Below are 24,937 nucleotides of genomic sequence, written 5' to 3'. Positions count from 1 at the left end.
GAATATAACACAAAAATCAAGAGTAGGAAGGGTTACATGTGAACATCTACCTATAATATACATTAACATAAATGTAAGAAGCCATTTGAACCTGATTCTGTGTGTGTCCTCAAAGTTGGTGAAGTTACATGATGCTGTACCAATTAAATTACAAGTTAAGTCTGTGACCAATAAGAGTTAAACAAAAATGTTTGACATTAGTTCAACAAAATCAATACTTGTATGAAATATGTATAGAAAATTACTGCTTTGAATAATATGAGCAATTCACCTACAAATTTAATAAATATTTATTGAGTAGGTCTTTTGTATCCAAGGCATTATTCTGAGTCTATAGTATAGGGCAGTAAACATACACACAGCATATATTGAAATTCTTTCAATACCATTATAAAATATGACTATTTCAATCTTTATTCTAGAATTCTACTCTCAAAATACAATTCATCAAAATTCTGGCACATCATAAACTACTAACAAAATACTATTTCAATCATTTTTTAAACTATGCATCATCTCAATAAGAAACCACGGTTAAAATGACTGAAGATGGACCCCTTTGATATTCGTTCAGTCACATCATATTTGTAACTATTTGTTGTTTTTCTTCAAGTGTGTTAGCATCTTTTTTTCTGGCCTTCACTCTTGAAAATAATCTCCTTCACTACAGATTAAAATAACAATGTTCAACATAATAATTTCCCAAACAAAATTAATACTTCATCTGAAGACAATGATTTGACCTTTGACATAAAGATTTTTTTAAATCATTTCAGTGGTAATCATTTGCCTTAAGTTTTATGGTATCACATTCTAGTATAGAGCACACTCAAATAAAAAAGATTTAACTTTATAACTAAAATCCATAAATGTATTGAATTTGTTTGAAGCTTGAGGGCTTAACAAAGTCTGTAATGCATATTCTAAATTAAGGAAAGATACTTAGAAGACAATAATCAATAAGAAGGGAAGAAAGATTGTAATTTCAATATACCTAAGGCACAGATGCAATTTTCACAGTAATATAATTTCATGGTTGGGCATTTTTATAAAAAGTAAAGTGGAAGAATATATTTGAGTTAGAAACAGGTTTTGATTGATGCTATGTTTTTCTTTGATGAAGTCGATGTATTGAAAAGCCCCTGCAACAATATAACTTTAAAGTTGTTCTCAACGGAGACACTATTAATTATTTCCATATTTTTTAATAGAGGCTCAAAGAACTGAAACAGAGAGAATTTGCTCGAAATGTAGCATCTAAATCCAGGAAGGATGAAAGAAAACAGGAAAAGGCACTCCAACGTCTTCACAAGCTGGCCGAGCTAAGAAAGGAAACTGTGTGGTGAGTGTATAATGAAATGCTAACTTTTCTTAAAATACACTCAGAAAATAGCGGCGGGAGTTAGAAATAAAGGGCACAAACCTATTTATGTCAGTGCAGAGAAAGAGGCATATATGTTTTCATGGCCTTTTGTAGAAGTAAAGAGTAATTTGAATTTCATGCAAATACCTGTTTAATGCACATTTCACTAAAACTCCAAAATTACCGTGTAATCTCAGTTTATAAAAGTATATTTTGCATCAGTCAAGGCCTGTATCTAAGCCATCTTAATTGAAAACTGTCCCATTTCTTCATAAAATTCAAACCATTTGACTGAAGATGTGAGCAAAGCTCTATCTCCTGACTCTTGGCAAAAAAAGCATTTTTGAGAAAATCTTATTTTATTTTTTTAAATGATAATTTGAAGAACATTTCTTTGAAATTACTTTTAAATTTGAAAAATGAGGTCAGGAAGATACTGCCACTTCTGAAGCATTTCAAAATTAGTTTCTCTGTGAATAAACTATAGCTGGACTGTTAGAAGTTCACAGCTCTTAAACTTTGACCCGTTTCTCACAGTGAGCAGCTGTTAGATGTGAACACAGTTATAATTCAGACCTCACAAGCCCAGCCAGGGCAAAGCTATTAAAAGAAATCTCTGTGTAAGGTGCCCTTATTTCTCTCAACAAATGAAGTCTTCCTTTTTACTGTCTAGAAAAAAGATTTTGTGCTAAATTAATTCCATATTCAATATTGTTATGGAGTATTTTGACTTAAAAAATTAAAATCCCAAATTTAAATTTTAAAACAATATGAAAGTTTTTTTTTAAATCCCACGTGGTACTTTTTAAAGAAACTGTTGCTCATCTATATTTGTGAGATCTGTTTACTGCTGTAGAATCTGATGCAGAGTTGATGTAAATCAACGCTATATAGAATCTTGGGAACTAGTTACTACACAATAAAATGTTCTAGAAGTGTAATTACCATGTAACTATGATATATATTTAGAAAGGTATATTTATAATATATAAACAATCTCTAATAATTCATTAAAACATTTAGTAGACAATATTTCTCATTGTACACACACACACACACACACACACACACACACACATGCACACGCACACGCACACATACACACACAAACCTGGATACAACTTGCATGAATTTTGTACATAAAAAAGGTAATGTCATTTTGAAGCAAGACAGACAAGACAAATGTACATTGTTTTAGTGATTTTTAAAATAAGCTATAATATATGGCCATTTGAAATTTCTTAAAAACAAACCCTTAAATGGAATGGAATTGCTTTTAAGATAATCCTTAGCATAAAGGTAAAATTTAAAGATTTCTCATAATATACATAGGACAAACTCTTTTAAAAATACAAAACTAAACTAAAAAACAAACAAACAAACAAACAAAAAAACCTCAGCATGTATGATATATTGCCAAATACAGTTAGAATAAAATTCACATTTTAGGTGAATAGTACTCTATTATAAAGGATTACATTTTATAACATAACATACAACTTGAGAGTAATTCTCAAACACTGTCATCTCTTCTCTAGTAACAGGTGATAGACAACTCTTGGGGGGTGGGAGGAAGCAGATTTGAAAAAATTTCACTGAGGTGAATCATTGAAGACATTTCGAGCCTTTCAACTTTTTTAATTAATTTATTTTTTACACTCCATATTCCATTCCTTGCTCCCAGCTCCCCATCCACCATCCGACTGCCCCCCACACCACACCTACTCCTCATAGCCTGTCTCCAAGTGGATGCCCCCACCTCCCAACCCTCCTGACCTCTAAACTCCCTGGGGCCTCCAGTCCCTTGAGGGTTAGGTGCATCATCTCTGAATGAACACAGACCCGAAAGTCCTCTACTGTATGTGTGTTGGGGGCCTCTTATCAGCTGGTGTATGCTGTCTGTTTGGTGGTCCAGATTAATTGAGACTGCTGGTCCTCCTACAGGATCCCCCTTCTCTTCAGCTTTTTTTCTGCCTTCGCTAATTCAACAACTGGGGTCAACTGCTTCTGTTCATTGGTTGGGTGCAAATAACTTCATCTGACTCTTTCAGCTGCTTGTTGGGTCTTGTGAAGGGCAGTCATGATAGGTCCCTTTTTGTGAGCATCCCTTATAGCCTCAGTAATAGTGTCAGTCCTTGGGACCTCCCCTTGAGCTGGATCGCACTTTGGGCCTATCTTTTCCTCAGGCTCCTTCCCATTTCTTTCTCTCTTTTTAAAAATTGGGTATTTTCTTCATTTACACTTCAAATGCTATTCCAAAAGTCCCCCAGACCCTCGCCTCATACTCCCCTACCTACCCACTCCCACTTCTTGGCCCTGGCATTCCCTTGTACTGAGGCATATAAAGTTTGCAAGACCAAGGGGCCTCTCTTCCCAATGATGGCCAAGTAGGCCATCTTCTGATACATATGCAGCTAGAGACACAAGCTCCAGCAGTACTGGTTAGTTCATTTTGTTGTTCCACCTATAGGGTTGCAGACCCCTTTAGCTCTTTGGGTATTTTCTCTAGCTCCTCCATTGGGGGCCCTGTTTTCCATCCAATAGCTGACTGTGAGCATCCACTTCTGTGTTTGCCAGGCACCAGCATAGCCCTCACAAGAGACAGCTATATCAGGGTTCTTTCAGCAAAATCTTGCTGGCGTATGCAATGGTGTCGGCGTTTAGAGGCTGATTATGGGATTGATCCCCAGGTATGGTAGTCTCTCCATGGTCCATCATTTTGTCCCAGCTCCAATCTTTGTCTTTGTAACTCCTTCCATGGGTGTTTTGTTCCCAATTCTAAGAAGGGGCAAAGTGTCCACACTTTGGTCTTCGTTCTTCTTGAGTTTCATGTGTTTTGAAAATTGTATCTTTTATCTTGGGTATTCTAAGTTTCTGGGCTAATATCCACTTATCAGTGAGTACACGGGCTCCTCTCCATTTCTATCCCTGTAATTCTTTCAGACAGGAACATTTATGGGTCAGAGGTGTGACTGTGGGATGGCAACCCCATCCTTCACTTGATGTCCTGTCTTCCTGCTGTCAGTGGGCTGTATAAGTTCCCTCTCCCTACTGTCAGGCATAATCTTTTTTAAAATTTTTTAATATTTTTATTACATATTTTCCTCAATTGCATTTCCAATGCTATCCCAAAAGACACCATACATCCCCCCCCCACTTCCCTACCCACCCACTCCCATTTTTTTGGCCATGGTGTTCCCCTGTACTGGGGCATATAAAGTTAGTGTGTCCAATGGGCCTCTCTTTCCAGTGATGGCCAACTAGGCCATCTTTTGATACATATGCAGCTAGAGTCAAGAGCTCCGGGGTACTGGTTAGTTCATAATGTTGTTCCACCTATAGGGTTGCAGAATCTTGATTAGGGTGATGTTTTCATTTCTTATTTTGCCATTTGGTATCGGTTTTATAATATCAATTAAAAAATTACTGCAAATTAAAAATAATTGTTCTGTAGAATGTTTTATATAATTCTCCATGAATTATATGGGTACAAAACGTTGACTGGGAAGTAATGATTGGAAGCATATGAAGGTTCTGTATGTTATTCACAGCTCTAGACCACATTCCTAGACAATAAGTCTAGGTTAGCCCAAAAATAACAAGCAAAAAAAATGTTTCTGAGACACAGAGAAAAATTGAATTCACTCAATGAAATAACTTTATAACACACATTTAAGTTTCAGTCATAGATTCATGATAGATGTTGGATTTAGAAACACATGGTTCCATCAATAGTCAGGTACAAATGAAGATGAAATCATGAGGACTCTCATTTTTTCTGTTGAACTGGCTATTACTGACAGCCTCGGGAATCAGGTTAATCATGGCCTTCTGCTGTGTGCCAACTACTGTCACCAGCAGGAGGCAATGAACACTTCCAATCCAAAGAGTATAGAAATTATCCTGGTTAAACTAAACAGGGCACAAAAAAAAAAAAAAACTATAAAACCAAGGACCCAGGAAAGGGACTTTTGAGACTGTGAGATGCAGGAGTTTGATGTGGACAGAAAGGACATTTAAAAAGAAGTGGTAAGTGGATATTAGCCCAAAACTTAGGATACCCAAGATATAAGATACAATTTGCTAAACGCATGAAACTCAAGAAGAATAAAGACCAAAGTGTGGACACTGTGCCCCTCCTTAGAACTGGGAACAAAACACCCATGGAAGGAGTTACTGAGACAAAGTTTGGAGCTGTGATGAAAGGATGGACCATCTAGACACTGCCATATCCAGGGATCCACCCCATAATCAGCTTCCAAACACTGACACCATTGCATACACTAGCAAGATTTTGCTGAAAGGACCCAGATAATGCTGTCTCTTGTGAGACTATTCCAGGGCCTAGCAAACACAGAAGTGGATGCTCACAGTCAGCTAGTGGATGGATCACAGGGCTCCCAATGGAGGAGCTAGAGAAAGTACCCAAGGAGCTAAAGGGATCTGCAACCCTATAGGTGGAACAACATTATGAACTAACCAGTACCCCAGAGCTCTTGACTCTAGGTGCATATGTATCAAAAGATGGCCTAGTCGGCCATCACTGGAAAGAGAGGCCCATTGGACACACAAACTTTATATGCCCCAGTACAGGGGAATGCCAGGGCCAAAAAAATGGGAATGGGTGGGTAGGGGAGTGGGGGGGGGAGGGTATGGGGACTTTTGGGATAGCATTGGAAATGTAATTGAGGAAAATATGTAATAAAAAATATTAAAAAAATAAAACAAGAAGTGGCAAATAAAATGATCAGAATACATTACTATATGTATAAAAGTATCAATCAACAAACAATATAAATTTGAAAACTTCCACCCAAAACATTTAACTATATATCTAAGAAGTAATTCATTGAATATTTTTTTTTAATTTTTACTCAGCTTGCCTTGTAACTTATATTTTTCCACCCTTTGTAGTGCTCCTGGAAGTGGCCCCATGTTCAAGTCAACAACTGTTACCGTGAGAGAAAATCTCAATGACGTTTCCCAAAGGGAGAGTGTAGATCCAATTAACAACCAGCAAGATTTGATTCCTAGTGAAGAGAGAGGGAGAGATGGCACTGCAGCTCTGGCCGAAACAGAAACTGCAAGTAACTGCACAGCAAATAATTGCCAGATTGGGGATCAAAGCCAGGCTGTCCACAGACACAGAATTGGCTTCTCCTTTGCATTTCCAAAGAAAGCCACAATGAAACTAGAATCCTGCTCAGCTGCAGCCTTCTCGGAATACAGTGATGAATCCTCTATGGAGAAAGAATTTAGCAGGAAAACTAGATTTGTCCCCAGCACTTCTCATCTTCAACTACCACCACCAACATGTGAGCTTCTGAGCTCTGAGGAGAAAGGTACCTCTTCTCCTCCACCCGAGGCCATGTGTACTGACAAAGCAACTGCTCAAACTGAAGAGATGAAAATCACCTCGAATGAAAACAACACACTGTTAACTTCTTCGTTTTGCCAGCTTCAACATTACATCCCTGCCTGTTCTGATGCAGATACTTGCCAAAATTCGGCACTGTTTGAAGACCAACTACCAATGGAGGCGGTTATTGTGAATGAAGATGGACCTGTGAGTAAAAGCAACCCAATTATCATAGAAAAGAATCCCACTGTGCCTGATGACTGCACATCAGCACAGATGACCACAGAGGAAAACATCACAATTAATGATGTGACCAAAATGGAAACTAGAAATAAAATTGGTCATGAGCCACTGACACCTTCAAGTACTGTAGAAGAAAGCATAAGGTTGCAAAAAAGGCCAGATGTATGTAAGAGACAATGTGACCCATTTGTACCTGTACTTAACAAACTTGGATCCACAGTGCTTCAGTGGCCATCAGAAATGCTTGCTTATACAACTACAGAGCCATCAATATCTTATAGCTGTAATCCACTCTGTTTTGACTTCAAGTCCACTAAATTAAACAACAATCAAGATAAAAATAAGCTAAGTTTAAATGACCTTTTCTCTGAACAGAAGGAGGGCTGTTGTAAGGCAGCAGATGCTGACTGCAAAGATGTTCCAATTGCAAGAGTAACAAATGATGAAACTGGCGGTAGTAAAAATGATTACCCACACGTTACTACACTTTCTCCTGTTCATGTTTTGTCTAATGGCTGTGATTTAGGACATAATGAGAATGTGGGTCAGAGGTATAAACATATTTCCTGTACAAACAGACAAACAAACAAATACAAATTTACTAGATGTCAAATTAAACGAGACATGATAAATGAGAAATACAACAAAATGAGGTTGAAGGAAACCCGGGAGCACTGGTTCCATAAAAGTAGAAGAAAGAAAAAGAGAAGAAAGTTATGTCGGTTTCATCATGGGAAGTCAACCAAAGAACCTGAAAGGTCTGGCAAAACAGAAAGGGACAGACAACACACTGATGAGGCCAGGAAGAATCCACTGGAGCCAGTTCTGGATAAACATCCAAGGAGTCCAGAGAGAGTGTCAGATCTACACCAGCTACCAGATGAAAGACCCAAGGCAGCCTCTACACATTTAGGAGAAAAAGAAACAATGAACACAACACTGAACACTGAATCCAATGATGCTGCTCCTGGTTCTCAAAACTGTGGAGGTAAAAATGCAACAGTTGTAAATGAACAAGCAAATCCACTAGTGATACATTCTGTGAAACAAAATTTAACATATGTCAGAACTTACTGTTGTTGGAAAGCCAGAACATCCAGACATCAAGAGGATGATGGGTGTTTAGCTTCTCAAAGTAATGCAAAAGGCCCAACTCAGAATCAGCCTGTTAAAAGAGGTTATAGTTCTCTCACAAATGACTCAGAAAGAATTCATCGGAAACGCAGACAGCATTCATGTTCTTACTCGTCAGATGAAAGTTTAAATCAACAACGTCATTTAGGAGAATACTTGAGGCCACTAAGTACTTCACTCATTTCCTGTCAGCCTAAGAAGAAACGAAGGAGAAAAAGAAGCCGGCTCCACATTGGAGATGGAACTACCAAAATAAAAGACAATTCAAATTATCCCGTGAAGTGTAGTTCTTTGAGTCAACCAGACGAGTTAGCAAAGGATGGCATAAAAGAGGACATAAATCCACAAGAAAATGTAAGTATCGAGAAGAACTCAGATCAAACAGAGCAAACAGAAATCAAAGAGATGCTCCATCCTTATAATCCACTTCCTTCTGAACCCAGTGGAGAAGGTGAGCATTCAGTAACAGAGACTACACCATGTGACTCATCGCAGACTTCCAATGATCTTGCTACACCTGTGAATGTCACAAGGGACTCATCAAATAGCACGACTGACAATACCTTGCTTGAACACAATCAAAGAAGTCAGACTACAAACAGTAACGAAAAGCAAACTCCTTTCAAGGTGTCTAATCCCGAAAGGAACTTTAGACACTCACAGGCTAAGTCGTACATTTGCCGATATGAACTGGCCGAGACCATTCCACAGGGAAAGACGAATGAGGCATCAACAGAGTGGCTATGTTATAATTCAGGAATCCTTAACACACAACCACCATTGCAGTTCAAGGAAGCACACGTCAGCGGCCATGCTTTTGTTACAACAGAGCAAATCCTGGCTCCATTGGCTTTACCAGACCAAGCTTTATTGATTCCACTAGAAAACCACGACAAGTTAAAACATCTACCATGTGAGGTCTACCAGCATATCATTCAGCCGAACATGCTAACCAACAAGGTCAAATTTACCTTTCCTCCGGCTCCCCTGCCTCCTCCCAGCACTCCAGTGCAGCCTTTGCCTTTGCAGCGGCCCTTTTGTTCTACCTCTGTAACCACTATCCATCACACTGTTTTACAGCATCATGCTGCAGCTGCGGCAGCAGCAGCTGCAGCTGCAGCTGCAGGAACCTTCAAAGTGCTTCAGCCACACCAACAGTTCCTTCCCCAAGTCCCCGCTCTTGCCAGAACATCTATACCTCAGATCTCCGTAGGAACTGTAGGACCTAGGCTTTGTCCTGGCGGTCAGCCAGCTTTGGTTGCTTCTCCTCAGATGCCAATCATCCCTGCATCCGTTCTTCACCCCAGCCCCTTGGCTTTTCCTCCCTTACCCCATTCACTCTTTCCTTCATTGCTTTCACCACATCCAACTGTCATTCCCCTCCAGCCCCTCTTCTAATCACCACCATAAAGGAAAAAGAACATATGTATGAGTAGGTGTTCATCTACGTGCATAATGGCTATTTATCGGACAAAATAAACTGGCCAAATACGGCCTTATTTCAAACCATTTACTGTAAGTGTAACGATGCTAATAAATTATTAAAGTTTCTGATATATAATATTATTAAAGCACTGAATAGTTTGAGAATCAAAACAATATATGCTGTATATTAAAATGATGTCTTAAGAGTATGTATAATGTACATAAAATATATTTATAGTACTGTAATTTATGTTGTAAAGTATGCTCCTTGTTTTTTCTAATCTTTGTGTATTTGCACCTATTTAATGTTTAGACAAAGCTGATGACCCTATTTGTTTTGTACCATGTTCCTTGAAACTGTAAATTCAGTGAAATATATCTCTTGCAATAAATTTTTGTTAATTATTTAAGTAAATCAAACTGTGGTGTTTAGGTGGTCTTCACTGGTTTAGTAGTTTTGGAAATGGTGTTCTATTTATGATTCTCTTCTGCCCAGTGGTATCAAACAATCACCAAGAACCAAGTATCTTCAGAGTTTCACCACACTTAAATATTGCCATCAATCACAGCAAATATAATAGATAGTATAATTGTTGGTTTCTCCATTTCATATAATATTACCTATATTGAGTTTAACTGAATTCCTTGACCATGAATTTAGACAGTAACCAAGGAAATTTATATTTAAGCAACTTTAGAATTTGAAAGTGCAGTAGTCTTAAAATCATGCAGAATATATATTATCCCCTATAAAAGTACTAAAACAGAAATGTCAACAAATATTAGTTGTGCATAAAGTTTGAACATTAACATTCTTAAATTTATTATATTCATATTAAGTCCTATAGGAAATAGATATGAAGATATTGACATAAATTAAGAAATAATTTCAATTTTAATCATTCACTATTAAATGACAATTTGAGATCAACTGCAGAAACATTGTCTTTGTCTTGGTATATTCTTGAGAATATAGATATAAGGAATAGTAAAAGTCAATAGCGGCCCCTTCAATAATTCTTTCTAGTCGTCACGTATGTAATAACTTACCCATCAGGTAGCAATGACTATAGATCTTTTCTTGACCTCTTTTCAGGTCTAAAGCAGCCTTTTTGATTCTAATTATTTGTAATTATCTCAGTATTATATTTTAACCCACTGTTGGTGAATAGTAAAGAATGCAAATATTTATTGACACACCTTGGAGGAACACAGTTTCTCCAAGCAGTTTCCTAGTTGTGTCTGCTCCCAATGAATGCCAACTGATAAGAAGTCTTCATATGAGTCAGAGTGGGTCATCTCAATATATGCAAATGTTAGGATTTTTGTCATATCAGACAACACAATAGACTTCAAGTTTTAGCAGTCCTGTTCTGAGAAAATTTTATTCATGTAAAATGAATGACCCTAAAAGACAGAACATATGGCATCTGCCATGTCATGTATTTACTTGAAATAAGAGCCAATGAGGAACATTAGAAAAATTATTTTAATTATTATTTACTATATTAATGATTTATTTTAATGTTCTGCTAAAAATTCTTGTAATGGGCTAAATGTGCCTATTATGATTGACAAATACATAGATAAATACAGGATGGATGTAACTTTATTTAACATGTTTTAACATGTTATGTTTCCACAGTGGGAACTTAATTTTGAATAGATCTTTTTTTATTTTCTCCAAAGTATTTAAAAAATATCTTTGAAGAAAAAGTAGATGAAGACATCTACCGGGAAATTCAGACCCAGATTGGTTTCCATACTTCAGAACAAAAATTTTTTTTATGCTGTCCCAAATACAACACGTCGAACTTTACAATGTACATCTTATTTTCCATCAGACTATGCCTATCTTCCAGCTTGTCTATTTTTACATCTTGTCTATATCTTGCAATTAGTATTCCAAGAGCTTCTTCCTGCAGCTCAGTTTATATGCAATTGTGTGTTTCCTTGTCTCTCACCATGTTATCATTTCTGTTTTCATTCTCGATTGATGTGGCTTTCTCACTGTTTAAGTTGTTGTTAAATTATGTGCCTAACTAGACTTAGTTAACCGTAGAATTAGACTGACTATGTAGATTTTTTGCTATCTAATGTCAGGAATTCTAGAATGTATGTGGAAGAAAGTTCTTATGTAAGAAGAGTGGGAAATTGAACTTGACAGATAAATTATTAGGTTGTCATGGATACAGATAGTTGAACAAGAGACTTGAGCTTTAGTTAAGTACTATCAAAGTAATTCTGATTATAAGTTCATCTCTGTATTTAACAGTGTCCTAAGAAATTATTTATATTATCTTCTCATCCATTACATGTTAGAGATATGATTTTATAAGGAGACACTTGTTCATCTCTCCTAATAACACCCTACAATCAAGTATCTCAGGTCAACTGGCTCAAGAACAACATTGAGTGGAAAATCATTAAATAGTCATGAAAGAGTCATCAAGCAGTGGGCCATCAGACTACTCAAGCTTGAACTTTCAAGAATAGAGAATGGCTCTTCTCAATGAGAGCACTATAGGATGCTTCCTTGTGTATTTTTCTAAACAATATACTCTCTCTCTCTCTTTTTTATTTGACATTTTCTTTATTTACATTTCAAATATTATCCTCTTTCCGAGTTCCCCCTCCAAAAGATCCCTATCCCCTCCCCCTACTCATCTTATTTTTTTTCAGACTATCATTATTGTGAATGCTATATATGATCTGTTAGTTATGTTTATCACTATGACATATGTGGTAATCATGGTGAATAATTTCAAATTCAGAGTGAAGCATGAGTATGAAATGCCATAATCAGCTAACAAAAGGTTTTACAGGGCTAGAGAGATGATGTCATAGCTAAAGCCCATGGCACATAAGAGGGAGAACTGAGTTTTCGTCCTGAAGTTGCAGGTAAACAGTCTAGCATGAAGGCTTATACTTCTGAAACCCTACTACTGTTGATAGGTAGAGACCTGCAGATCACTGCACCTTGGCCAGAAAGCCTATCCCAAACCAGGAACCACGGGTTCTGCGTTCCATGAAACATTCCAGATGTCTCTAATGAATGAGGTGGAGAATGACAGAGCACAACACTGTCAAACCATTCCTGACTTTGCATATGCATGCACAATACATGTACCCACAAGCATATGGAAATACTGCATGCATATACAGTGTGTACATTCATAACACACACAAATAAATAAGTACATTCTAAAACAAAAACCAACATTCACTGATTAATAGGAAAAGTAAGAAAAAAACACCTATAATTTCATGTTCCATGCATGCCAGACTAGTATTTTCTCCAAACTCCTTTATTGGTGGTGGTCTACTTGCAATGTGTGACACACTAGACATCTCAACTTGACTAAGTAACAAAATTTTTCAAAACTCAAACAAATCATCTTTCCTTATAAGTACCAATGAATCCTGTCTTTTGGTCCTATATTTATAAATTCTGTGAATAACAAATTACTAAAACATGTTACTAAGGTAAAAACCATAATGCATAGTGTTTTGCCTACACCAAAAATACTGAGCTACTGGGTTCCTTTGGTTCCTTTTCTTGAATGCCTTTTGAAATAGTATCCATTTTGGTGAGATGCCATTTGATCCTCACCTTGGTAACAGGTTAGTCAATCCTGTTTTACAGTCAAGTCTCTATCCAATCAGGCTCCACCTTGGATAATTCATTTTCAGGTATAGTTCTCACATTATACTTTAAAAACTCAATCTCAACATTACAGGTTTCATTTTAAATTTATTTTAGATTCTGTTACTTTCAATACAAACACCAAAATCCTCTGTCTGTCATGTGAAAAAATTTCTTCCATGAAGTCCATGTCAGTGTCCATCTAATATATCATTCTTTAAGGTCAATGATCCTAGTTGACACAGCTACAATCCTCTTGTAGCTTATATGAGCATGGCCAGCCGTGCTTCAGTGTTTCTTGTTTCTAATGTACCATCATGTACCTAAGCAGGCATAGCCAGTACTCAATAAGGATGCCATTTATGCTCTGAAATTCCCCTTCACCTTATCTCTTCCTCACATGAAACACTTCCTGCTTTCTATTTTCATATAACATGCAGTACAACACTATTTTTTATAAATATTTCCCTCTGCTGCCTCTTTTCCCTGTCTTGCCTCTTTTACCCAATCATTTAGAATACAATCTCTCTGTAACAGCACAGTTTATGACACATAGTGAACACACCATATAATCAATGATGAGAAATGAAACTTGTATGAAAAATACCTCAAATTTTATAAAAAATATACTGTAGAATTCAAGGCTGTTACACATTTTTATTCCAGGCTTTTCCCAAATCAACTTCAGTTAGAATATAATTTTCAAAAGCCATTGTTATTCAAGGTGTTTATATATTCTAGTGAAATAATCTATCAAATAAAAATAGCACTACAAAGGTGAAAAAAATCATACCTTTGGACCAAGCCTTCACCTCTATCACAGAAGCCTAATCTCCTTGCACTGTTTCCAGCTCTGCTTCTCTTTCTAGGAGTTTGCCAATCATCTAACTACTCTCCTTGCAATCTTCTCTTAAACTTTGTATCTTATTTAGTCTTTTTCTTTTTAAAATTCTAATTTTATCTGAATTATTTTAACTTGTTATATAAATTGCTGCCCAACACAATTCATTGTTGTTTTCTAAACTTTAGTTGTCTTCATAGTCTTCAGAATACTACGCTGCATATTTAAAATTAAAAATCATTCACTGTATCTAAACCCTTCAAACATGTTTCTCTTATCTTATTTTTCACATCTAATTAGCCATATTTATGTTTGTCTTACTTGGCATATTCTTTTCTAGTGGTTGAGTTTTATTTTTAATTTTATATCAAAATTATAAATAGGAAAGATAAGTTCCTAGAAAGTATTCATGCATTACGTACTGAGTTTTCCTGATGAACCTTATGTTAAGAGACTTCAAGAAAGTAACTTTGTATCCTTTCCAATAATAATTATTTTTAAGTTGCAACTATCCATATGTGAATTCACATTATGCTGAAAATATAAGATATAGTGAATTAGGAGAAAATCCATATGCTCATATACAATACAAGTCATTTTCTTATGCTTTGGTGACTTAACATAATGAGTTAGCTTCTATTTGGAAAACCTTCTGATTAAATAATTTTAAATTCACCTTATTTAGTCCACATTTCCAGGAGAACAATACTGCATCTTACATTCTTTCCTACTTTTCCTCAGAGTTTGTTTTTCAGATTCTGCAGATTAACGTTCCTTTCTTAGGTTCTTCCCTGACCCATTTGGTTATTTTGACAGCTACCATTTCTGTCTGGGTCTAAACTTACTATATGTCTTAAGTCTTCTGTTCATTCTTGTGAAATTATACTTATGTATCTAAGTTAATTACATCACTCTAAGTGCTATTGACAGACATCAAATGTCATCACCTTCTAAACATATTCTCTTCATGTTTCTGGTCTGAATTTTCAATGGTTATAACATCTTTAATAAAAGGAGAGTGAATTCCCCCAAAACTCTGCTCTTGTAGTCTTAATTTTTTCTACATATTAAATTCTCTACTATATTTTAAACAAGTAAGATTCAAATTAATGCTCTGAGATTCAACTAATCTTCTTATTTTATTCGACTTATCTTTTATTCCAATGGTTTTACAAGTGGCTATTACTTTGACTTAAGTGAGTTGGCAGGAAATCAATCTTCATATTACAATGATAAGCCTAAAAGAGATTATACGTCTTATTAAATGTTTTTTTTATTCCAAGAACAGCTGAAATAGAAAAGGCTAGAACTATTAGCATGTACTATAATCACACACACACACACACACACACACACACACACACACACACATACTTAGGAAATCCAGATTTCCTAGGTAATGTGGAGAAAGCTAGATTATTTGAAATATATTTGAAATATTTTTATAAATTTATTTATTTATTTATTTATTTATTAAATTTATTAAATTTATTTATTTATTTTAATAAACGTTTTGGCATCCAAGCATATTTTTATCTGTTTGCAAATTGTAATGTCATTTCCAATGCTGTCCCTTTCAGCTGATATATATATATATATATATATATATATATATATATATATATATATATAGTGAGAATCTATTAATAACAATGATGCTCAAATTGGCATAAGAATATAGGAGATTCAAATCAAAACATGACAGGAAAATAATTCACAATACTATTTCTATTAGAATATTTAAAACTGAACTCATAAATATAACATGATGCCAGAGCTTAATGATAAAAAGTTGATGGTATAACATCAGTTGCTTTCATAAGCCACTTTACAAAATTGAATGAATTTCTCCCTTCTTTACAGTTGTCATACTTGCTACTCACTGCCTCCACTTCCTGGATTCCATGCTAGCAAGGCTATAATTTCCATACAGTCATAGCAAAGAAATTGCATGAAAGAGGCCACATTGTTCCAATGCCACACTGCCAAATACTGTATAATGAATGCAAGAAGGAAAGTATCTGTTTGCTTTTTAAAGGGCTGGACCATTAAAGATTAATTAAGATATTATCATTGAGCATGAGACTGGCAAAGTCAGGCACTGGTAAAGAAGACTGAATGTCTTCTTTAATAATGCACTCAGCTATTGCAAGGGGAAAATATTTCTACCCTTATCCTGGCTCACTTTCCCTCAAATGGATGAAATTCCTATCAAGGTACCTTTGAATTGTTTCCCTGTTTTAATAGATAATAATGTTCTACTACACCATCAGGAAGTAATACTTATCCTCAAATCAAAATCATTCACTTTGACTACATTATAGGAAGAGGTCTGGCCACCATCACTCCTATTTCTATAGAAGGCAATGAACTGAAAATCTGTTGGAAAAAGTGCATACATTTTGTCTCTATATACCAACTTTGTAAACACACACACACACAGTTGTTTGGAAATAAGAAACATTGTTTCATTAACAGGATGCTACAATGTCCTCAAGTTCATTATAGTATAAGAGGGATTTAAAAATCTCTAACTACTTGGAAACACTAAAGACATTGTCTCATTCTACATCACACATATGTCTTTGGGTCATCCACAGAAAAGAAGACAAGTAAATTTTCTGAAGAAAACACCATGAGAATTAATCTTACCAAGTTGAATAAATTGATTGTAAGGACTACAAAAAGAGCTTTACAACTTAATAATAATATCTAAGCAAAGCAGCTTCTATTTATAAAATAAAACATATATACATATACATATATATTCAGTAAGATTAGTTATATTAATTAGATGAGTGATCAAAATTATTCACTGATATTACAGAGCTAAAGTGATCTTATGAATAAATATTTCATTAAAAGTAGTTTTGAATTTTCATATTAATATTCTTCATTTTTCACTTGAAGTTACTTAACTGTGAGAAAATAGTGTTACATAGAAAATTTTGGTTAATACTATAATATATGAAAAATTGTTGTCAACATTCAGAAATCCAAAGTGTATTATTTCAATAACATTGACAAATTTCACAAAGAGAAGAAACTTTTTATTGTCCTAATATTTTTAACCTTCTATGTGATACACTTTACAATTCACACTGAATATAAATTTCAATGTATTTATTACTTAATGTTTTACTTAATGTGATGTGAGAATAGAATATTTCAGAACTCATATTTCTTATACATCAGTTGAGATACACTGATGGCCATAGAGACAATGGGATTCACATCACTAAACAAGCCAGTAAAGGAAGAATTGTAATAACACCTACCAAGAGAAATGCTGCAATGACATGTTGTAGTTCTTACATCCTTCAAACATATAGCATCATGAAGTTGGCCATCATCTGTCTTCATTTTCTCAGTCTGGCTTTGATAGCCCACTCAGAAGAGAGTTTAAGGCAGAAATATGAGGAAATTACTTATTTGAAAAGCATCCTCAGAATAAACTAAAAACCTTTCACTGCATCAGTGTAGCAACCAGGAAAGCAAAATGTATCTTTACTCTGAAAACTTTGTAGCAAAATCCTAAGGAACTTTATTTCAAGAAAAAGGTGGGGTAAACCAGATACTATTGTTGATGCCAAGAAGAGCTTGGTGACAGAAGCCTGTGTTCACTGAGAGGATCTGGCAGAGCCTGACCAATACAGATGTGGATGCTTGCAGCCAACCATTGGACTGAGCACGGAGAGTTAGGGGAAAGACACAAGAGTTAGGGGAAAGACTGAAGGAACTGAAGGGGTTTGCAACCCCATGGGTAGAACAACACCAACCAACCAGAACACCCCACCCCATCCCCCAGAGCTTCTAAGGACTAAACCACCAACCAAAGAGTACATATGAAGACGCCCATGGCTTCAGCCTCATATGTAGCAAAAGACTGCCTTATCTGGCATCAATGGGAGGTGATGCTCTTGGTCCTGTAGAGGCTTGATGCCCCAGCATAGGGGGATGCTAGGGCAGAGAGGCAGGAATGGGTGGATGAGTAGGTGGATGGTTGAGTGGGGAAGCACCCTCATAGAAGCCATAAAAGCAGGCAGATAAGGATAGAATGGGGGATTTTCAGAGAGAAACCAGGAAGAGGGACATTTGAAATGTAAATGTATAAAATAACAAATAAAAAAATCTAAAACAAAAGGAAAAAAAAGGAAATAAAATCCCAATAAGCCAGTGATTAAGCACACTCAGAAAGCCCACAAATAAAGCTTCACTGGTTTTATTTCTTGTGGTTCTTTTCTTGGTTGTATTCTGCTTTGTAGGACTCCTACAACATTCTTATATTCAAATGGACTTCATTTAATTTTCCTACTTCCTACCTGGAAACATTTCCAGTATTTACTGTACTTTAGAAAGAGAAACAAAGAAAGCTTCTTCATGAAATTAGAAAATCATGGGAATCCACTCACATATCTTCATTGCTATGTATGAGAGCATTTTTTTCTTTTGAATTATTCTTTAACCATGTATATAATGAGCAACCTTAGATGAATGGTATAATTTCTGCTTTTGGAGCAAAGTGTAGGCATGCTTACTGTCAGTTATGAAGAAGATAAATAACTCCCAAGTTAAGGTCAGCGCTTGTCTTCTCTGGGGTAATGATTAAGTGTTCAGGTGCCGGCTGGACCTTTTTTATGTTATCTTGCCAAAGTCAAGGCTCAGAGAAACAATTATAACTGTCCTTCACTGAATCCACACAACTATGGTAAGCTAACTTGGTAGTGTTGAAGCAAGTAGGATAAAGACTCTCGTGTTTCACTCTGTTTTGGTGTGTAAATTTCTTCGTGTCCCTTTTTTTTTCTTTACCTTTTACTGTGTCTCTTTTCCAATGTGCCTCATTCTTTTCCATGATAAATCACACACAAAAAATATTTCTACCTTATTTGGAAATATTACCACAACACAAATATGAGAAAATACTGATGAGGTAGGCATAGCATTTGATTGAATATTACTCACAGGTTTGCTTCTATGGGACACCATGACTCCAATGGTAAGAAGCAAAGGTAAAGATTTATACTATTGACATTGCTTTTTCAAAATTAAATACATAGAGATGGACACAATTAAAAGATAAATCATGAAAAAAGAATTCTATGAATATTTAAAGCCTCATGTGCAAATTTTAATTCTTGCAATTGATCCATGAACATTAGGCTTTCATGTTAGCTGAGTACCACACACACACTATAATTAATTTGGGGATGTATTTTAGAGTAAAATTGTTCACATTTTATCTGCAGTAACTAGGTGCACGAAGTTTCATTTCCATCTAAAACTGTGGTTTTAGTTCACTCTAAGCATGGAGCTGAAACCAAACATTACAGATTAAATACAGATTATTTTTCCATAAGCAATATTGATTCCAAATCAGATCACTATTTAGTATTATCTGAATGACCTTGTTAATAATAATCACAGTCTGTAATAGTCTATAATTATCAACAAAAATTTCAGTCTTTGAAGAATTGCAGCTTAATTTAAAATAACTCAATTTTTAAAAAGAGAATATATACTTAGAATAGAACATGGTATATAATTAAAACATTTTTCTGATATCCTTTTGTTTAGAATGATGTGTGATTTTAGATTATTTATAGGCCACTTATTTATACATAATGGTAATATATGATTTGTTGTATTGATTTTCATAATTTATAAATGGGATGTTTATAATTTAATAAGTATTTGATTTGATGTATTTTTTTTTCAAAAATATAATATGTTTTCTTTTACCTGAAGCAATTTCTTACTTTGACAGCTGGTCTTAACATAAAACTGTACTGTGAATGAGTAGAGAATGTAAGCATTGGTCATAATCATTTAGAAAAAGAAATGTGTATAAGAAAGCAATATAGTATTTACTGCTTCAGCTTCAGTCTCACGATTCTCCTAGAAAAGTGTCACAGATTTAATAATAGTGTTCCAACTTTGCTATAAATCTCTGGCACCTCTAAATGAGACAGTGTAAGAAATAATATGATTGAAAATCAGTTATACCTATGTGTCAACAGTCAGCCCATTGCTTCTGTAGAGGAAGAAAAGAGATTTAAATGAAGACCATTATAGATACAGTGACTCTACAAAGCTACCCACGAAGGGGCATAGAGATACTCATCATTGAATTAGTTTATAAACAAAGTATAAAAAACGAGACTTTATGTCACATGAGGATAAAGTTATGGATAAGAATTATTACAGAGCTCTTCTGTGAGGGTTTCTCTTTTGTTGGACACATTTCAATTCAAAGAAACTTTCTTAATAGCTTAGTCTTTATAATGAGGATATGGACATGCTGTACTACTACATGAGCAAAGGTTATCTGAAGTTCAATAATCTTATAAGATATCAGCATAGTTTGCTTTCTTGTCTTGATATAGAACTTTATAATAAATGAGACATCTACATTAAGCCTCTAATTTTACCAATAAATAGACTAAGGTTAATTGATTAGGTTTTCCAAGATCAAATGTTAAATAAGTAGTAGAGTGTGTGTGTGTGTGTGTATTTCAATGTGTGCATTAATAATGTAATGCTTTTCAGCATTTAAAAATACAAATGCTCAAAGCATAAAATGCATCAAGAAAATTACATGAACATTTTGAAATTAGCATGCAAAGCTACACAATAAATTATGTTATGAATATGGCAAACAAAAACAAAACTCTAGATAATAGGAAAATCAGCAGTTTCATTAGTTATTAGGAGCTGGATGAAAAAGACATATGTCTACACAGTTTTAGAGGAATGATACTGTCATGTACACAATGTACTGGTGTTTCTATGGAATTGTTATAATTAATTAAATAATAATAATAATAATAATTTGATAATAAAACCATTTTTACATACTGTCAAAGTACCAAAAAGCACAATAAAATGGCTCTCTGTTCCAAAGGAGAAGGGCTTTAGAAGAAATCGAATCTACCAATAACTTGATTTCAGACTTCCATCTTCTTGGTAAGGTGGTCCTTAGGGTCATTGTGATGTGGCCTAAAAGATGCTTATTGGATTCTGATGACAATTTCATTGCTTATTTTTCCTGGTCATGAAATAATGAATTTGATAAAAACATCTTTGCCATTATATATAGACTCATAACAGGTTGAACATGCAGTGTTACACAGTAACAGACAATGAGCCAAAAATCAACTAAACAAAAATTCGGTTTTCTAATTTTATTCTGATTATTACAGTCACTGCACACAGTAACTAAAGCTGGATAGCATATTTCAGTCTCCTTGCCACCTCTGTTCTTGTTTTCACTGAAGATTCCTACTTAAATACAGTCTATTTCAATCAGACCCCACGGGAATTTTTCTGGATCCCAGACAATAAGTCTGTAAAAGAGAGTTTGTTTCATTTGATTGTGAGTCATGAAACCATAACAAATAGCTGTGAAGAGAATGAACATGAGAGAAATGTTATAACACAAAACTTCAGGAAGAAATCTTATGGTGAAACTTTTATGAGTTTCCTTCTCTTTCCTAAATTTTTTTCAATTAAATGCCAATTTGTAGCAATCAAGCTTCTTTAGTTGATAGAGCAAATGGAGTACACAATTTAGCTGGAATCAAAAGGTCTTCATTACTCATATGATTGGAGGTCCCACACACAAGATTATCTCAGGCTATGCTGGACCTAGGGGATGGCTAATTGCTGATATGGATTCTTCTCTATTATTCTAATGAGGTAGCACATGAGACCTGATGTTTATTAAGGAGCAAGAATTAAATTATTAATTTGTTAATTTTTTGCTTCAAAACCTCCCTGACAATATATTTCTAATGTAAGAGAGCTCAGCATTAAATGTTTCTTTTAAAAACTATGATAACATTTATCAATACCGAAAATATAAGTGCTGGGTTTGAGAAAAGGGCATGAATTCCTCATTTTAATGTACTTTTTGTTTTGATTTGTCTGTATTCTTCTTACTGTGGCTAGTCATATATAAAGAAAGCTGCATCATTGGCAGTTTCCATGCTGATGATATCAGCTTTTGGCTGAAATGACAGCTTTGGCTGTGACCCAGTGAATAGCAGAGTGCTCTTCATACTTTACATCCAGCATTGGAGCAATAGAAGTTCTCTCTTGAACTCATCTTCCAACCTTAACCTGTCTGAAGCCAAGTTTGGAAGTTAAAAATTGAAGCATTTGGAGCATTTGACAGTTCTAGAATTTTCCTCACTCCTGACTTCCACAAATGAGTTATGAGCATTGATTTATCTGTACCATTAAAAACAACATGGTTTTTCAACTGCACCTCAGAATACATAATGTTTCCTCAAAGACTGCTAAAACAGTTTTTTTTCCATTTTTCTTTTCTTCTTTATTGAAAAAGTACATTGCTTTCTCATATATTATATCCTGATTATTGTTTTCCCTTTCTTTATGTTTCTCAGTTTGTCCCCACATCTCCTACAATCCAGATCAAGTCCTTTTCTATCTCATTAGGAAAGAGCAGGCTTCTAATAGATAACAACAAAACAAAACAACATAAAATATAAGATAAAACTAAAAGCATTATAACAAGGCTGGATAAAGCAACCCAATAGAAAGAGAAGAACCCCAAGATCAGGCAAATGAGTTAGAGACTCACTCAATCTCATACTCAGGACTCCCACAGAAATACTAGTGGTGAAAGTGCTAATATATAGACAGAGGACCTCAGGCAGATTTGAGTTGACCCTGTGTTTGCTGCTTTAGTATCTGTGAATTCATATGAACTTGTTCAGTTGATTGAGAGGTCCTTTTCTCATGATGTCATCAAACCCCTCTGAATTTTTCCACCTCCTCTTTAAAGATTTCCTGTGCTCTGAGGGGAGGGGTTTAATGGAAGTATCCAATTTAGAGCTCTGGGTTCCAAAGGTTCTCTCTCCTCTGAATTATGTCTGTGTAAGTCTCTCCATCTGTTCCATCTGAGGATGGCTGAATAAGGCACTGATCTATGAGTATAGCAGGATATCATTGGGAGTCATTTTATTGATACTTTTTTTTTTTTTTTTTTTTTTTTTGGGTTTTCGAGACAGGGTTTCTCTGTGTAGCCCTGGCTGTCCTGGCACTCACTTTGTAGACCAGGCTGGCCTCAAACTCAGAAATCCGCCTGCCTCTGCCTCCCGAGTGCTGGGATTAAAGGCGTGCGCCACCTTGGGGGTAGGGGCAAATGGAGATTAGTTTTATCCTATGTCTGTTCTATATAGTCTCTGGTTCTTGGTCATCCAAGCAGTTTGGGTATAGGTTCTGTTGCATGTAGTTGGCCTTAAGTCAGATCAGACATTTGTTGATTACTCCCACAAGGTTTGGAACAACATTACCTTAGCATATTTTTTTTGCAGGGAAAACAGACTATGAGTTAGTGATTTTGTGGTTTGGCTTAAGTCTTAACTGTAGCTGCTGAAATCACTTTTCAGCCATCAAGTCAGGTGCAAGTTTTCTTCTGTACTTCTCCAGTACAGAAGACAGTACAGAAGCAAGTCTGAGACCCAGACTTGCAATGAATGTCCTTCAATATTTGACACATTTTTGACTGCTCTATGATAACATTTCACTATTAGATTTCCAAAGATGCTTTGAAGGTTCACTCTTGTTACACTAATGATTTTCATATCAAACTATGACTATTCAAATTACTTTTTGATTCGTACCCGCTTTACTGAATATATAAGGACAGTGGAGAAAACTCTCAAAGGATGATTAATTCTGGGAAAATATAATTTAACTAGTAATATGATTCATTGATTTGACAGGGACCATTATATTAAAATTTTGGATCATGTAAATATGAACTATTCTCTCTTAAAATATTATTTGAATATCTCAATAAATTAATTTCAACAATAAATCATAATTATAGAGTCTTATATTTTCTTCCCTTTGAAATGATATGCTAAGAGTGCTTCATTTTATCCAATTAAATGAAGAATGTAATAGAGTAAGTATTAATGAATAAGGTAGAGAGATAAGAGAGAAAGAGAAGCAGATGAGAGGTAGGAGAGGAGAAAGAAAAATACACAAGGAAACAAAAGGGAGGAAAGTAGAATGGAGAGAGAGGATAAGAACACAATTCCAATTTTTATTTCTTATGATAACTTTGTTGAGAAGCATTTGAAATGGTACTTTTAAAACAAACCTTAATAGAAAAAAGTAGTGAAATTTTGTGAGCTTTTAAACTATTTAATAATTTCCCTTCATTTTTGCTAACTTTCTATTTCATTTGAAAACCATCTATCCATAGGTATTTAAAAATCATGTCATTATTTTATTTGGTAATGTAATAATTGAATATCTTTTGGACTTTTCTGACCCTTTAAAATACAATGTGAGGAGCTTATTGTCAAAGTACAACAAAAAGTTATGGAAAGAGAAAATCATTTGCATTCTTATTTTAATTAAGAATCTCACTAAAATATTAGGCAAGCATGCTATTTTTACATGTGCAGAATGTGAACATCATGAGGCCCCTCATGAGAGGCTCGCAGACTCAAAAGGCAATTGCCAAATATCTCGGATCTATTTCTTTTCAAACCTGTAGCATAACTAATGTGCTTCTTTTTGTAAGAAATTCTCAAAGCCACCTCTTAAGTTAATATCAGAAGATGATATCTTAACTTCTTTCTCAACAGATAAAATTTCTTTGGAAAATATTATCAATAACTTTTGCCACCTTCTGTGTGGACAAATAGTAAACTCACTAGTGGCAACAGAGAGTAGATTAATGGTTTTCTAGAGTCTGGAGTCAGGTGTGTAGAGTAGCTTCAGAAGAAGCAACAATGGTAACTTAAATGATAACTTAATGGGTTATACCTCCTGCCCTTCTGGAATCTTTAACATAGGAGAGAGAAAATATGAATAAAGTATACATTCGTCTTGAAGTTTACTTGGAAGATAATTTAAAACCAAATAAATCCATACATACGGCAATTC

At 35.0% G+C, this 24,937-nt stretch overlaps 1 protein-coding gene across 1 annotated transcript in view; it reads left to right on the top strand.

Annotated features, from left to right (window-relative positions):
- Znf804a (zinc finger protein 804A) overlaps window positions 1-9,904 on the top strand; it is a 207,866-nt gene extending 197,962 nt beyond the window's left edge. The window contains exons 3-4 of the mRNA XM_021156869.3: window positions 1,212-1,342; window positions 6,278-9,904. Of these exons, the coding sequence (XP_021012528.1) occupies window positions 1,212-1,342; window positions 6,278-9,497 (3,351 nt within the window). The 3' untranslated portion in view covers window positions 9,498-9,904. The remainder of the gene's footprint in view (window positions 1-1,211; window positions 1,343-6,277) is intronic.
- The last annotated feature ends 15,033 nt before the right edge of the window (window positions 9,905-24,937 follow it).

The sequence above is a fragment of the Mus caroli genome, unplaced genomic scaffold (assembly GCF_978045245.1).
Source record: "Mus caroli unplaced genomic scaffold, Mus_caroli_1 scaffold_2, whole genome shotgun sequence".
Classification (NCBI taxonomy): domain Eukaryota; kingdom Metazoa; phylum Chordata; class Mammalia; order Rodentia; family Muridae; genus Mus; species Mus caroli.
Note: the sequence above shows the minus strand (reverse complement) of the source record. Positions and strands in the feature narration are given on the sequence as shown.